General features: G+C 37.1%; 2 protein-coding genes across 2 annotated transcripts; one reads left to right on the top strand and one right to left on the bottom strand.

Moving 5' to 3' along the window:
* The first annotated feature begins 2,875 nt into the window (after positions 1 to 2,875).
* On the top strand, positions 2,876 to 5,028 carry LOC107788310 (uncharacterized). Its single transcript, XM_016609986.2, has 3 exons — positions 2,876 to 3,043; positions 3,170 to 3,247; positions 3,717 to 5,028. Exon 3 carries the CDS (start codon positions 3,737 to 3,739, stop codon positions 4,763 to 4,765), a length of 1,029 nt encoding a protein of 342 aa, XP_016465472.1. The 5' UTR covers positions 2,876 to 3,043; positions 3,170 to 3,247; positions 3,717 to 3,736; the 3' UTR covers positions 4,766 to 5,028.
* A 1,173-nt stretch (positions 5,029 to 6,201) lies between these two features.
* LOC107788309 (uncharacterized) lies at positions 6,202 to 8,050 on the bottom strand. The gene is made up of 3 exons (XM_016609985.2): positions 7,783 to 8,050; positions 6,804 to 7,482; positions 6,202 to 6,721 (listed from the first exon to the last, which is right to left on the bottom strand). The coding sequence occupies exons 1-3, from the start codon at positions 7,940 to 7,942 to the stop codon at positions 6,391 to 6,393; spliced, it is 1,170 nt and encodes a 389-aa protein (XP_016465471.2). The 5' UTR covers positions 7,943 to 8,050; the 3' UTR covers positions 6,202 to 6,390.
* Positions 8,051 to 17,424: the final 9,374 nt, after the last annotated feature.

The raw sequence follows: 17,424 nt of genomic DNA, 5'->3' as shown, positions 1-17,424 counted from the left end.
CTTAAACTACTCGGAATGACTTCAAATTTTACATGCAAGTCTTAAATCACCGTACGGAACTATTCCCATGCTCGAAATTTCCAACGGACCTCGATTACTCCAAAACCTACTCCAAACCAAATTTAAAGAATCTTAAAATCTTCAAATAGCTAACTTTCACTATTAAGCGCTGAAATGCTCTGGGGTTGTCCAAAACCTGATTCGAACATACGCCCAAGTCAAAAATCATCACACGAACCTATTGGAACCATCAAATCCCTATTTCGGGGTCATTTTCTAAAAATGTTGATCGAAGTTAAACTTAGCCTTTTTTAAAGCCAACTAAGGAACCAAGTGTTCCGATTTCAACCCGAACTCTTTCAAATCCCAAACTAACCATCCCCGTAAGTCATAAAATAATAAAAGTACATACATGGAGTCTTATTTAGGGGAACGGGGTTCTAGAAGGCAAAACGACTGGTTGGGTCGTTACAGCCATAACTTATTTTTTTAGCATGTTAGGGCCATAAAATAGAAATTCAACACGATTCCCAGATTTTCGTGTTCTATAGTTCACGCTCACCCGATACAAATTGGGACAAAGGAAGTACTAGTTATCACCGCATCAAAAGTTGTGATAAATTCTTCCTAATTCATTAGCCATTTTAGTTGTTTAATTGATTGATATATGTAGGGGTGCTTATCGGGGGGATTATTATGCTTAACGGTTCGATTTATCGATTATCGAATTATAAATGTAGTAATTCGCTAGCCATCCAATAAGACAACGAGCGAATTGGTATCGGATAGCGGTTATCGGGCGGTTTATTGGCTAAATCAAATAGAAAATTTTTGAACCCTAGTTCTTTTGGTTGCATAGCTAAGAATATTTTCCTGTAGGTTGTCAGATTTAATTACTACTGCTATAATAAAAAGCACTAAAAGAAAGTGTCTTTTATCCCTTACTCTTCACGACCAGAGTTTTAAAAGGTGTGGGCGTAAGGCGAGACGTTTTACATATGCCTCAGTGAGGTGTAAGCCCAAGGTACGGGGTGTAAGCACCATAGGTATTTAATTTTTAATATTTTATAAGATAATATAATGACAGTAAATATTTATAAACAGGTAAAATTATATAAAAATTAAATAAAACTATAAATATATATATATATATATATATATATGTGTGTGTGTGTGTGTGTGTGTGTGTGTGTGTGTGTGTGTGTGTGTGTGTGTGTGTTTCGTCCCCACAAAAAACTAGTCAAAACAATCTATTATACACTACTTACAAGCACAAGTAACTTGAGTCTAAAAGAATAAAGTTTTTTTACATGGAGGAATAAAAAGGATGATTAACCTGCAATTTGAACTTTGAACTTGCTTCTATGAAGGAGAATGGAGTTCTCTTTGTATTTGTAAAAAAAAAAAATATTCGTTGCTTTTGGGAGATATTAGCATACTAGCGGACACGATAAAGAATCGGGAAAGACCATGAATTAGGGCTTCAATCAATAAAAAAGGTCTTGACTTTTAAATTTAATACTTCTGAGTTCCTTTTTAAACCTTTTGAGTAATTACCAAACTAATTTTTGAGAATTTGGGTATTATATAAAGAACTTATTCAACAAATTTTATTTTAATTTGAAAAGTTCTCTAGGCCTTACTCCTCACTAAAAAAACGCGTCTTGAACGCCCGGGCGTACGTCCTGAACGCTCGGGCTTACGCTCCGAATTGTTGGGCGTACGCCTCTTGAGACTTTTGCCCCACACCATCGCCCTAGGGCATTTTTGGTACGCCTCTCCCCGGGGCTCGCCCTGAAAACACCTTTTAAAACACTGTTCAGGACAACCGTACAATCAAGGAATATGTATATCAACAACAGAAGAAGAAAGAAGAGATGCATGTAACTTCTTGACATACATCATTTTGAGTACATGCTTTTCAATATACTGTTAGCATATCATGTTTTGACTGCAAAAGAAAGGGAAAACAATAGTTGGGAATTCAATAAAGAGTACCTTGAAGTTCCCGAGAGTACCTTAAGGTTTCAAAAATTACTTTATATACATAGGAGTAAAAGTATAAATATAAAAATTCGTAACGGATTAACGATTTATTAGATAAGTAAATTGAGTAATCTGGCCCCGAACCGTTAAGTCATTAATTATAAAATCTCAATTCGTTCACCAACTGTTACCCTGATAACCCGATACCAATAAGCCAATAAGCAATTTTTCGGTTCGATTAACGGTTACAGTTCGATTTTGAATAGCCTCAGATATATATTTAGATAGGGTTTTGAGTTGGGTTGAGTAGGTATAATTGGGTCAATATTTATTGAATTTAAAATAAAAAATGCAAAATATTGATTAAAAAATTATTGCTTGGAAAAGTTGGATACTTTTTGTGTTATGTAGTAATAGTTTTATGATTTTTGTGTCAACGGCGGAGCTACAGTAGTGGGTGCAGGTTCGGACGAACCTAGTGACTTTTTCCTGAACCCTGTATTTGTATTGAAATATTTATTAAATCTATATAAATATATATTGCCGAACCCAGTAACAAAAGGAGTCTTGGTTCAATGATAAGGGTTGTGGATTCGCCGGAAAACATGGGGGTTTGATTCCCGCTGAAAGCAGTATTTTATTTTAAAATTTATAACACATAAATTGCTTTAAAATTTAGAACACACACATAAATCGCTAGCTCCGACTCTACATTTCAGTGTATAAATAATATTTTTACTTATTTTTCAAGTATGGTTATAAATTATTTTCGTGTATTTAAATAATAGCCTAGCTTTAAACTAATTTTTGAATCAAATTGGCCCAATATCCTTAGCCCAATAGACCCCAAGCCCAAACCAGGCGACCCTTGTATAATACCCGGTAGAATCACCTTTTTGTTTAATCTAGAAGTCCAAACACCAATGTGGAGTTGAGGCTAGTTACTTTGAATCATGGCCTCGATATTTTCAGGCCACTTCTGCTAAAACCGGTCAACGACTTCGATCTCTATCATCTATAGCCTTTTTACAGACATTGAATGATAAAATGTTTTCAGGTAATTAAGCTTCATATTGTGATTCTTTTTTTGTATATATATTTATGCTAAGTCTATCTATAATGGGTGCATTCTCACTTTCGGACTAAAATTTTGGATCCGCAACTCTTATGTTCTCTTTTGCAGAAATGGCCCAGTAACTCTGCGTGTATGAACTATTGGGAGCTTTTGACTTTTGAACTCAGTTTTCGAGTTTTTGCAAAGGTATTTGTTTGAGCTAAATCTCCAAAAAGAAAATTCAAAATTTGAAAGAAACTGAAAAACTTCAAAAACTATGTTGGCTGTGCCGACAAAGTTAGCTGAAAAAAAGTAGGGATACAGTTAATAGTGTGACGCCTTTTGAGTATGTGTGGACCGGTATAGCCCAACATGCTGGTTTTAGGAGTTTTTGAAAGATTTGAAAAACTTATTTTGCAAATCTTTCTAAATAATGGAGTTTTTTTGGAGCTAAATTATTTGTTTTCAATACAAATTAAAAACTGGAGTTAATCTATTCTATCAGACAATGGAATAGGAAACTTGATTGATCAAATCCATGCTCCACATCTACTGTTGTTTGCATGATATTTATCACACTTTTGTCAACTTGAACTGTGGATTTGGCCTATTGTTAAGTTGTCTCCAGATGTAACTGTGAGAGAGTAATGGTCCTATTGTTTTCATTGTTTACCAGGCGTGCTCGAACGAGTAAAGATGGTGCTCAAACTACCGAATAATGTCCAAAATAAACGACTGTCTATTGTGATTGCATTTCTACTCTTCATTTCTGTTCTATATTTGGTTTTGTATCGAGAGAACGGAGAACAATCTGGTTCATCATCTGAGATAATCAAACAGAATTGGGATAGTTTTAGCTCTGTCGTTAAGTTAGACCCCACAGTAGAGTTCAGGAATGGAACAGATATAATATGGCAAATCCCTGACTCACCCAAAGCAATTCTTTTTCTTGCACATGGTTGTGATGGTAAAGCAGCTAACTTTTGGGATAGATCATCTAAGTGCCCGAATTGTGTCGGTTTACCTGAAGAGAGGCTTCTTACACTTAATGCTCTAGCTAGGAAATTTTCAGTTATCGTGGTATCAAGTGCTGAGGCGTGCTGGTCGTTCAAAGAGGAAAGATTCGTCGTCAAAGATATTATTGAGTGGTGGATTGCTAAGCAAAAGCTTCAACATTTGCCTCTTGTAGCTTTGGGTGCTTCCTCTGGAGGATACTTTGTTTCAATTCTCGCGACTGATTTAAGATTTAGTAGCATCACGGTCATGATTATCGAAGGATTGTATGATCAAATAGAGATACCAGAGAGTTATCCGCCCACCCTTTTTGTGCACATGCCAAAAGATAAGAGTAGGATGCAGAAACTAGAACGATTCGCGATACTCCTGAAGGGAAAACACATTGATGTTGCAGAAGTTAAATGCTTGGAGTTTCCTCTGTCGCCTAATCTGTTTGCTGATAGAATCCCTGATATTGATGTTGCTACATCGGCGAAGTTGTTTAGTCTATTTCAGGAAAAGGGTTTTGTCGATAAGAATGGTTTCATGACAAATGATGGGCGTGATATACATTGGAAGGAGACTCTCCAAGAGAGAGATATTGTTCTCCCGGATAAGTCCTTAGCAAAGCACATTGAAGAGGAAATGAACCTTGCATTTGCTTTTCATGAAATGACCAGCTTGCAATCTGAGCAAATCTTCAACTGGTTTGAGACTCATTTGAGCTAATCAGGTCTTCTGTCCTGCTTAATTTCTTCTAACAGCGCGGGGAGAATGTCACTCACTCTGCTTTGGACTACTGACAGCGAACCTGAATAATGTCGTTTGGTGCTAATAATATTTTGACCAGGTTCATTCCACTTGCTGTGCTTGCATTGTGATGGAAAATACTTTCTGGACTATCATACTGTTTGGCTGCTGAATGTATTGTTCTGGAGTTGTATTGTTGGTTGATTTTCAATTGTAGATATGATATATGAATAGTTCTGCACTTTTTAAAACCTTATAATGTGGTGAACTAAAGGTCTAATGTTGCACCATTGCTTCTTTAATATTGTGGGGTTGCTTTTTGCCAATCCTGCTACTCATAATCAAAACTATTCATTACAATTTTCCTTTGAGCAATCTTTTCAACATCTCATGAAAACTACTGAATCTTTTGTTTGCTTTATTACATTTAGACCTTGATTTATTTATTTGTTTTAAGCCATTGGTGTGCCTTAAAAACCAGAATCAAACTGGTATGATGAAGTTTAAAACTGAAATCTGATATGCACTCACCAACCACAGGTTGTTGTTTAGTGGTTTCAGTTTTTGTTGTTTTAGCAGATAGAATAACCTTGTGAATATAGTAAGTAATTTTTTTGAACTTTTTTGGATCAAACTGTTGTCATCTACTTGTGCAAGTTAAACATGAATGAAAATTTTGGGAAAAGTGACTGATTAGGTTATGCAAACCAATGACTTGCCCAGAGCTTGGGTAATTATCTTAATGAAAATGTCTCTGAAATGAGAAATGTATCTTATGTTACCCTTTTCACACAGAGTTTTCTTACATTGACTTGTGGTTGCACTGCAAGTTTTAACTTTTAACAGCTTATTTGCAAAGGTAAAAGTCTTGGATTATCATCCGGACACAAATAATGCACATGCTATTATGGATAATTGTTTTGGAGCTTGATTTATGAACTAACACTACAATGGGAGAAAACATTACATTTGTTTTCGTGTGCTCCTTTTTTGTGACGGGGAGTTTTCGGAGGTTACAGGTTCAAGCTACAAAAACAGCCTCTTGCAGAAATACAAGGTAAAGCCGCATATAATAGACAAAATATGGTCAATTCTTTCCCCGGACTCCCTACATAGCGGAAGTCGCATACAATAGACACAATATGGTCAATTCTACTGCTTAATTATTTTTCTCCTATTGGTAAACTATGTTGACGTTGAAGAAAGATCATCTAACGACGATAAGTTCTTGTCCGATTTATATAGGTGGTTGTATGACGTGTGCATGTCTCTCTTTTCAACTTTGGTCAATTAAGGTTTATTACTTTTGACAAAACTACAGAGTTCTTGTGGAGATTCTGAGAAGCAGCATGCTGACCTAATACAATACTATGTTATTGTTTATTTGGACATGTGATTTCTTTACAAAGAAGACATTCAAATGTTTCTGAAATCTGCATAAGGCAATCTAACACACAGCACATCAGAGTAATAATTTACATATACGTGATTATAAGCTGGTATCCTCTTGAGACATTAAGATTCAATCCTAAAGCGAACTCACAGGAAATCACAATGAAACTGGACATAGCAAGATACACAGTGACTATGGAAATATGAGTGTTTCAAGCTTTGGGCTTGAATCGACCTTCGTTGGCTAACTTGAATACCCGCGCCTGAGCTGCTGCTGCCTTGTCTGAACTGAGTGCTGCAACAAAACTATCCCTAACTTGTTTGGTACTGTAAGCGAAATTCTTGCTCACCATGGAGTTCAACAAAGAAGCTGTTCCTTCCCTGTAGAGGTCCCCAACGCCATCGGCACAAGGGTTTGAAAGTGCTTGCAGCAGGTTCAAGTTCCCCCCGAACCCTGGAGTACTAGCCACACCAAATGCGCTACCAACAGTTGCCCACCAGCCAAACAAGCCCCATATTAGAGCCGGGTTAGTTCTCCAGTAACTGCAATTCATAACATTTCTTGTTAGTATATGCTGCATGCTGCAATTGACTGCATGTAAAGCTGATGACACAATTCACTTACTCGAGTGGGAAAGGTGGTGAGTTGGGATCAAATAGAGGTGGAGGTATGTAAATACCAGGAGTGCTTGGAATGCCTGGGTCGATGATTGGAGTAGGTGGAGTTAGAATTGTGGGAAAACCGGGGGTACTAGGTGTAGGAAAACTTGGAGGGGAGGGATAGATGTAACCGCCCGAAGGTGGTGAATAGGGGTCAAATGGAGCTGAAGGCGTGGATATCCCAGGGGTGCTTGGGGTGCCTGGGCCAATTATAGGAGTAGTTGGTGGGGTTACAATGGTTGGTGTGGACGGGGTGCTAGGTGTAGGAATACTTGGAGGAATTCCACCATAAGTTGGAGGGGAGGGATAGTAACCACCTCGAGAAGGTGGTGAATTGGGATTAAATGGAGGTGATGGTACGGAGACGCCAGGAGTGCTTGGCGTGCCTGGGCCAATGATAGGAGTAGTTGGTGGGGTAGGTGTGGAGGGAGTACTTGGAGGGCTTCCCCCAAAAGTTGGAGGGGAGGGATAGTAACCACCTCCACGACCTCCAGAAGGAGGAGGTGGACTGGGATTACGACGCCCCCCTCCGCTTGGCGGATTACCACAGTTAGCAGGCGGTGTTCCTCCATGGCCACCGCCTCCTTGAGAGGGTGGCGTTCCCGAGCCGCTTCCTGAGCCATGTGATGGAGGTGTTCGCGAAGCTGTCATAAAATATATAAAATTGTGAGATTGAAGGAGATTTGCATGAACCTGTCTACAAGCAAAAATCTAGTCCAAATTTGGAAAAAGAATCCTATTATCCTAGATATCTTGACTCAGCAAACATTTAGTAGTAATAATAACATTTCTTATTTGTCTTTTTTAGTCCAGTATCTAAGCAAATATTAAGCTTAAAAAGTAGTTAAAGAAAGCAGCTTATGGCAATATCTTGAAAATAGCTAGTGACAGAAAGACTGAAGCAAAAGGCAAAAACAGCTTGACATAGAGAGGTAAGGACAGACATCTTGGAGGACTTCTGATATTTGGGTCCGGAGAGTTATAGGTTTTCTTTTCTTCAAACGCCGCAGTAGACATGACAGGAATGAGCAAATTCTGTGAGAGCAAAGCGGCAACTGCAACCCATAGGATTAGAAAAGTTTGCATGTTTTTCTCCTTCACCATCTTGGTTTGCTCTCAAGGGAACTAAAGGAGAGAAAAGAGAATGAATAAGAGGGAGTTTTGGGGGGGTAAAGAGTTTAACTTATGTCTAGTGATACAAGAGAAGAGTTGTATATATAAAGAGTAATGATGTACAGAAGTTAATATAAGCAGGTGAAAGAGTTTGAGGTTAGCTGTATATGTTGCAGGTTGCATTTAAGGTGTCATCTAAATCTCATATTGCAGAATATGGACAAAGGTCCTTCATTACTCTAAACATATCCAAGTATGTCATTTGTCACGTGACCAGGAGGTCAGAGATTCGAGCCGTGGAAACATCCTCTTGCAGAAATGAAGGCTAAGGTTGCGTACAATAGGCCCTTGTGGTCCAACCCTTTCCCGAACCCTGCGCATAGCCGGAGCTTAGTATATCGGGCTGCCCTTTATATTCAAGTATGTCATTATCACAAATTCAAAATACTTTCCATAGTCGCAGTTATAAAATGTAGGCCAAATACATATACGGCCCCTTAAAGTTGGCTCCAATTTCCATTTAAACACTTTAACTAAGGCCAATACCTATTATACACTTTAACTTAATGCAATATGTACCTATGAAATACCTCGCACTCACCCAGTGTAAAAAGGTAAGTGCGTGGTGTTCACTTTCAGATAATGTGGTGCAACATCGAATTAAAGAGTGACACGTGGTTGTGTCCATTTTCTTTTTTCTTTATTTAAGGTTAAATAATCCAAATTGGAAAATATTTAAAAAAATATTAAAAACTTTACTCCCCCACCCACCTACCAAACTCATCTTTTCCGAACAGTCATTTCTTTTCCCCTCTCCTTTCTCAAGCTATTTGCTTCTTCCCTGCCCATTCATATTTTTCCACCTCTCTAGTAATGTCCAAACAAAAAGCATATTGTTGTCTTCTTGGTTGGAAAATCTCCATGTTTGTAGTTGTACATCTTCGCCGTTAAATTTCACATCTGGACGGAAAATTTCGATGCCGGCGAAATCGTTGGATTGAACTCCATGTTTGTAGCTTCAAAATTAATTCATGTTTTTGATGTCTGAAATTGCTGGATTTTTCTTGTTGAGTTTTATCGGTGTAAAATCGGATCAATTTTACAGAGTTGATGTTTGAAATTGTTGCGCTTTTCTTGCTGGGTTTCTCTTTGCAAAATCTACTCGAGTTTGCTTGATTATTTTCTGAAATTGCTGAGTTTATTTTCCGCTATCCCAATTTGATTCACTTCTTTTAGGTATCGGATCTTTGGATGGAATTTAAATAAACTATTTTTTGAACAATTTATCTTTGGGTTTGTGTTTTGGAATCGTTTTTCATGCCTGCTACTTTTCTTATATCTTGCTATCAAAACAATTGGAAGCTGCCTTTGATTAAACCATTTAATGGATTTATATTCCCATAATTAGAAGTTCTATAAAAAGGCCCTAGAGGAAATTAGGAGGAATATGATAAACTCATATTCGTAGACGCCGACTTCCTTTTCTTCAAGAATCTTGATCCTTTCTTCATGTTTCCTCAGATATCAGCAGCTGGAAACTGTAGGCATGTGTTCAACTCAGGGATGGAGGTAGCGATGAGAAATGAAAGAGAAAGAAAAAGAATTAAAAAAATGTCTAGAAGAAAACAGAAAAAATATAACATTTCTTGTTCACGCGCCGAACTCTTAAGTGCAAATAACACATCGTGCCACATGTCATGAGGTGTTTAATAGGTACATAATATATTAAGTTAAAGTATACAATAGGTACTGGCCTTAGTTGAAGTGTTTAAATGGAAATTGGAGCCAAGTTTAAGGGGCCGTATAGGTATTTGGCCTAAAATGTATGACCATATAAACACTTTCTGGCTAGGAGAATCTCTTTCTAGAATTGCCTGTACTATTATGTGGGAATACTGAAATATGTCCAAGTCATATGCTCTGCTGTTACTTGATGTAAATCTCACTGTATATGTGGATATAGTGAGACGATTGCAGGTAGAGATCCATACCAGCTTTAAGTTTAATTAGTAGAAAGTTGAAATTATATCACTCATAACGGTGATATTGAAAGTTCGAGCCCTACTAAGCCTACCACCCCCTTCTCTTCACTTGATACAAAGTAGTTGAAGTACTTATCACCCTATAGATCTCAATCTAGCGACGACATCTGGAACCCCACTGCTATCATTGTCCTTCACATACGCCTTTATAATAATCATTAACCTACGCTCTTCCGGAAGAGCCAGCTCCGATAAGGCAATACGGTGTAATATACTGCACTGATACAGTTGAATCCAGGTCCTTTTTCTTGGAATCTGCTTGTTTAAGCTCAACTGAGCTGATAGCACTCCTATTTTATGTGTTTTCTCCACTAACACACACTCTTATTTTGAGTTTAAGTAGTAAATATGAGAATTTCCACAAAGGAAACACTTGGAAAAGAATGGTATGAGTAAGACCAGTTTTGGCTGACATAATTAATACTCCTATGAGACTTGATGCCTTCTCAGACAGGTAGGTGAAGGAATACTGCATTGAATTGCTGTAGTAAATGAGACTGCAAAATTGTTGTCTGTCCCCCCGGGACTTTGAGCTTTTAAATTCTTTCTCTTTTTGTGTCAAAGCCACCTGTGACTGTTGTGGATGAACAAGAGCTGAGTTTGGTAATGAACCCTTCACATCTTTTGATTTTTTATCTACCGTTTAATATTTGTAAACTGATGCATATGCGAGGCAAGAATTGAGTTCAAGATTTCATGTCGATGAGTTCAGAATGAGTGTGATCTTATTATTGTTATATTCATACATTTTAAACATATACAAAACTAGTTTTAGGTCCGCCTCTAAATGCAGCTAGATGTGCCTAAAGGCAAAGGGCGGAGCTATACTTGTCCAATAGGCCAAGAGGATTTAATTGACACCCTTGAAATTATGTCGTGTAAATAAGTCAACTTTTTTCTGATATATATTATACGTAGAATATTCTTGACATTTTCATGTATTTATTACTCTTTATATTTTGATTTCCTTAATAAAATTTCTCACTCCGTCGCTTAGACGACAGTCAATTGAGTTGTAATAAATGTATAGAGATGAGGCCATCATTAAGATGAGGAGACCCCATTTCCATTGGCATTATCTGCCGCTTCAAAATAACCCAATGAGGCCCTTGTCGTATATTAGTAATTACATTCATCTAATTACCAATTTAGTCACTTACAACTTGTTTGGACGGTTGTTACCTATCGTATTGTATCATATTGTTACTTTAAATATAATATTTGTTTTGATTGTTACTTTAATTTTATTGTATCGTATCGTTAAATCCATCGTTATGTAACGATGAAAAGTGTCATTTTATGAAACGATGGATTTGGTGTGGTGGCGTCGTTACCTTGCTTTTTTTTCTTATCTTGCCCTTCTTTATTATTAAATAATTATATTTTATTCTTTATCCTATTTTTTTATATAATAATTCTACTTTATATCCTATTTTTTTTAATAATATTGCAAGTTTATTCTTCAAATCGTTGGTGCGTGACATCATGAAATGACGGTAAATGATATAATCTATTCAAACATTATATTCATTAAACAATACAGTATGATACATTATGAAATGACATGTAACAACCATCCAAACAAGCTGTTAATAGTGTTTTATTTATGAATCTAAAACAAACAAAAAAACTGTAAAAAACAATGTCATTGATTGTCATAGAAATAGGAAGCATTATTCTCCATTACAATTCCCTCTACACGTGTCTTCAATAGCTGAGATTTGTTCTGTCCTAATTAATGATAAAGAAGTTACGATTTCTTTTCAAAATAATGAAGTGTACTTTTAGATAGAAATTTTAGTAACAAAATTATGCTTTTATAAAGACTTGGAAGAAATTTTAATGGGCATTCCTTTAGAAGGGAAGGGAACTGGTTCTGCTAAAATTTGTTCATCTGGATATAACAGTGACCAGTTGTATTGAATCACAACATAATGTACAAAAATGAGAATGTTTAGCTTTGCCAAATGATATCCAGCACACAGTCTTGGCCCTCCACCAAATGATACAAATGCATATGGTTGAACTGGCTTGTCAAATCTGCTTGGATCAAATTTCTGAGGGTCTTCAAAATACTCTGGGCTATAATGTGTTCCATATGTTGTCCCGAGGGTCTTCAAAATACTCTGGGCTATAATGTGTTCCATATGTTGTCCCCAGCACCTACACAGTAGTAGCAAAAATTAAGACCATTTTAGATCACAGCAATGGATGAAGAATGTCTTTGTTTGATATTTTATGCACTGACAGTTTAAAAGATATTTACACATCACTGAAAATGTAATCACAGATAGGTAACCTGCTATAACAAGTTAAAAGCTTATAGAAAAGGGCATCAGGTATACGAAGCTTCCAGGGTTCACACATGTAGGGTTGTTCAAAACCGAACCCAAATTGTTATCCGAATCAAACCGATGACTTATTGGCTTATTGGTATCGGATTATCATGGTAATGGATGATGAACGGATTGAGATTTTATAATTAACGGCTTAACAGTTTGGGGGCGGATTACTCAATTTTCTTATCAAGTAAACCGTTAACCCGTTAAAAAATTTTATATTTACACTTTTACCCCTATGTATATAAAGTACTATTGAAACCCTAAATGGCTAAATCCCTAATTTCTGTTTTCTAATTCTCAATTGTCTGCAGCCACTAGAGGCAGAGAAGTCATCAGTCTCGTCTCTCTCTTGAACTGAGAACTGAGAAGTCGAAAAATCAAAATCTCAATGATTAATACGTGTATGTTTGTATGAATAGTCTTAATGGTATTAAAAATTTGATTAATACATGTATGATAATATGAATAGTCTTGAATACCCTTCAATTAAAAAATATCGTTTGGTTAGATCTTAGATGGTATTAAAATTTTGGTATTAATTTGAAACTGTTTGGTATTGATTGAATGATTGTTCAAAAAAAATTATTTGGTTTAGCCGATAACCGCCCGATAATTGTTAATCCGATACCAATCCGCATGTTGTCTTATTGAATGGCTAGCAGATTACTACATTTATAATCAGATAACCATTAAGCCGAACCGTTAAGCGTACTTATCCGTCTGATCCACCGATAAGCACCCCTACACACAGGGTCCATGGAAGGGCCGCACTCCCAAGGGGTGTGATGTAGGCAGGCTACCCTGATGCAAGCGTCAGTGGTTGAATGCACGGCTCAAACCCGTGACCCAGTGGCGGATCTATCTTTGGAGGTATGGGTGCCGAAGCACCCCTTGGATTTGGCCAAATTGTGCAATATATTCATAGATAATATCTAAAAATTTAAATAATTGACCATGAGCACCCATTATGATTATGTTTGACCATTTAGAATTTACACTAAAATTATTGAAACACCCACGACCTATAAATCCTGGATCCGTCACTGCCGTGACCTATAGATCACACAGAGACAACTTTACCGTTGATCTAAGGCTCCCCTTCTAAACGTTTATAGTATAAAGATATTTTATAATGTTAGTGTATTATTAGTTAAATAAGATGCATAATTCTTACCTTCCACCCTTTTGGAATTGTAAATCCTTCATATTAGTCAGCAGTTGCTTTTCTGAATGAACCAAAGATGGGAGGGAACAACCTCATGCTTTGCTGAACAACTTGCCATGTATACTTCATCTTCTTGGTGTCTTCCAATGACAGGATTTCACCTGGTCTTTTCTTGCTCGTGATATCGACATGTTCTGAGACATACAACATAATTAAGTAATTAAAACTATACTCTCTCTAACAACTTAACTTATCAGATAAGATCGTCACACAATTCAACATAACATCAGAACAAAAATCTAAGGAAATCTAGGGTTCAAATGTCACGGTTAGCCAAGAAGCAAAAGTATTTCTATGTGTTTACTTACGAGCGAATGTGTAATATAATTAAGCAATTAAAAGTATGCTTTCTCTAACGTTACGTACCTTGAAGGAGAAACGCGTAGCTGTATTGATAGAAAATAAATAATACACGTGGAATTATATGTGGCTGGCAGGGCATGATATGTGGATCACTAAGAAGATAACAATTGGAGTGTAATAATTAAAAGATGCACGAGTTACAAGAGGTACGAACAAATCACTCACGAGATGAAATGACGCAATTGCTCGAGCCTAAATTATTCAATGAAGAGACACAGATGAAATGAATCAAGACAGTAAAAAGGAAAGATTCACGAACCTCCAATTAATGAGGAAGAAGAATCGGAACCGTTACAGAATCTTCATGGACAGTTACGATCGCCAATTATAACGGTTCATTTAATGTCATTAATGCTCATAATGACTCAGACATAAAAGGAATGAAACGTTATATTTGTAAACCCCCATATAAGGAAAGAGAATTTCACTTGTAAAGGCACGTTCTGATTCTTACTGTAATACAATTACTTTCTTCCTTTTTTAATCAATTATTTTCATATTTCTTGTCACGTTTATTTCCTTTCATATAATTGAGAAAGTACGGAATTTCTCGGTTATCAGTAACCCGAGTTCTTCTAAAAATAGGCTTTGACCGAGAATCTTATTTTTTTTGTTAAACAAATTAGTTCTGTTACCGGGAATCTGATAATCTTTTTACTTTCCAATGCTTTCTCTCTCACAACCAAATCATGTCAACTGTCAATGACAACAACCAACAGGTAGAAGGAACTCCAGTTCCATCACCTCAGAGATATCCACGCACTTCTCGAGAAGGAACACCTGAAAGATCTGCTACTCACACGAATGAACAACATGGAGATGAGCAGACCGTTGAGCAGGATGCTGTGAAACAGTTGATCCTTGAACACGTGAATAATGCTCTCTAATCTTTCGTGAGGGGACTGTCAACTGTACCACCAACTCCTCCCCCAAATAGTACTGCAACTGTGGAAATTCCACGCTCAGGGCTTGCTAATTCAGGAAGCGGGGGAACTCCCAATGAATCACGTGATGGGAGACCAGGTACACCAAATAATTCTGATTTACAAACTTTACTACTAACTTTGCAGAAATAGGTGAAAGAATAAAACGACCACATCGAGCAAATACCTGGCGTACCACATGTGATTCAGGGAGTGGATATCGACAAATATTCGCAACAACCCCGAAAACCAAGCACAACTCCATTGTCCATTCCCAAGAAGTTCAAAATGCCTGACATCCCAAAATATGATGGAACAACCGATCCATGTGACCATGTCACTGCATTCACCACAGGAGTAAAAGGCAATGATTTAACCAAGCAGGAAATTGAGTCAGTGTTGGTCAAAAAGTTTGGCGAAATACTCACGAAAGGGGCGTTAACATGGTATTCTCTTTTACCTGAAAATTCTATTGACTCTTTTGCTAAGCTTGCAGATTTATTTATAAAAGCACACTCGGGGGCTCAAAAAGTTGAAAAAAGAATGGAAGATATCTTCAAAGTGAAGTGAGGAGATACAGAATTGCTCAGAGAATTTGTAGATAGATTCCAGCATGAAAGAATGATGTTACCAAGAGTACCTGATAATTGGGAAGCTGTGGAGTTCACGAGTAATCTAAACGAAAAAAGTTCAGAAGCCACGAGGAGGCTCAAAAAAAGCTTACGAGAATTCCCTGTCACAACATAGAATGATGTATATAACAGGTATAGTACCAAGATGCAGATTAAAGAAGACATCGTTGCTCAGTCAAAGGTTAATGAGAGAACAGGATCGAGGTGATCGGAATCTGAAAAGAGGTCCGGTAATAACAGGTACGAACCTTTTATGGGACCCCCAGGGCGAGACGCACGTTCCAAGCCAGAAAATGTACGATCTGACCATAGATTGAGGAACAGAGATTCAGGTTCATCATCATCTAGGTTCAGAAAAGATCGAGATGTGCATGATAGGGATACCAACGCAAATGCAAGGATTGGAAACGATAGTTTCAATATCAGTACTTCTGAGTTGGTAGCTGTTTTAAGGAGTATGGGAGATAAGGTGCGATGGACAAAGGAAATGAGATCAAACCCAAACAGAAGAAATCTAAATTTTTGGTGCGAGTTTCATAATGACCGCGGCCATAGAACATCAGATTGCAGAATATTACAAGGTGAGGTAGAATATTTGTTAAAGCAGGGATACTTGACGGACATGTTCAGCGAGAAAGGTAAACAGTCTTATATGAAAAATAGACAAGAACCTCCATCTCCCAAGAAAACAGTGAACATGATAAGCGGGGGAGAAGAAGTCAACGGTGTAACGTACACAACTGCGAAAAAGATGGTAAAATTCACAGTAACCCACGGAAAGCGAGTTCGACAAACCTTGGAAGAAAATAGCATAACATTTGATGATGTAGATGCGGATGGCTTAATGATTCCTTACAATTATGCACTGGTAATATCTTTACTTATATATGATACTAATGTAAAACGAGTTTTGATTGATCCAGGTAGCTCCGTGAATATTATCTTATTGTGAGTGGTGAACGAAATGCAAATTGGCGACCAGATGATACCAAAAGCATGTTCCTTATCGGGATTCAATAATTCAACTGTTATTACGAAGGGTGAGATAATGTTAACTATATTCGCGGAAGGAGTCATCAAAGAGACGAAATTTCAAGTAATAGACACGGACATGGCCTATAATGTGATTCTTGGGAGGCCATGGATTCATGACATGGATGTTGTGTCGTCTACGTTACATCAAGTTATTAAGTTTCCTTCAAAATAGGGAATTCAACAAATTCGAGGAGATCAACAAACTTCTAAGAATATCAATTCAGTGGTGCAGTCACACAACGAAAGCATTGATACAAATTAGGATTTCGTGGAAGACGTGGTAAATCAAATCTCATCTGAAAATGTTTCAAAGAAAACTGATATGGATTCGAGACCAGATGTAATTCAAAAACCAGGAAAGAATGAAAACATCAAAACAACAATTGAGGAGCTCGAAGCTGTTATGCTATTCGATTAATGGCCAGATCGAAAAGTTTATATTGGAGCAAAACTTAGCCCAGGAATGAGAGGTAAGTTAGTTGAATTTTTAAAAGCTAACGCAGATTGTTTTGTTTGGTCGCATTCGGATATGACGGGTATACCTCCGGAGGTGATGACTCATAAATTGAATGAAGATCCATCATACGTACTTGTCAAGCAAAAGAAGAGGAAGCAAGGTTCATTCAAAAATCAAGTAATTCATGATGAGGTACAAAAACTCTTAAAGATCGGTTCAATACGTGAGGTAAAATATCCTAATTGGTTAGATAATACTGTGGTAGTTCCAAAAAAGAACGGTAAATGGCGAGTTTGCATAGATTATACTGATCTAGATAAAGTTTGTCCAAAAGATTCATTTCCTTTACCGCATATAGATCAATTGATTGATTCTACCGCAGGTCATGAGCTATTGAGTTTTTTAGATGCGTATTCAGGTTATAATCAAATAAAAATGGACCCTTTAGATGAAG

Source organism: Nicotiana tabacum, chromosome 12, assembly GCF_000715075.1.
Source record: "Nicotiana tabacum cultivar K326 chromosome 12, ASM71507v2, whole genome shotgun sequence".
In the NCBI taxonomy this organism is placed as follows: Eukaryota; Viridiplantae; Streptophyta; class Magnoliopsida; order Solanales; family Solanaceae; genus Nicotiana; species Nicotiana tabacum.
Note: the sequence above shows the minus strand (reverse complement) of the source record. Positions and strands in the feature narration are given on the sequence as shown.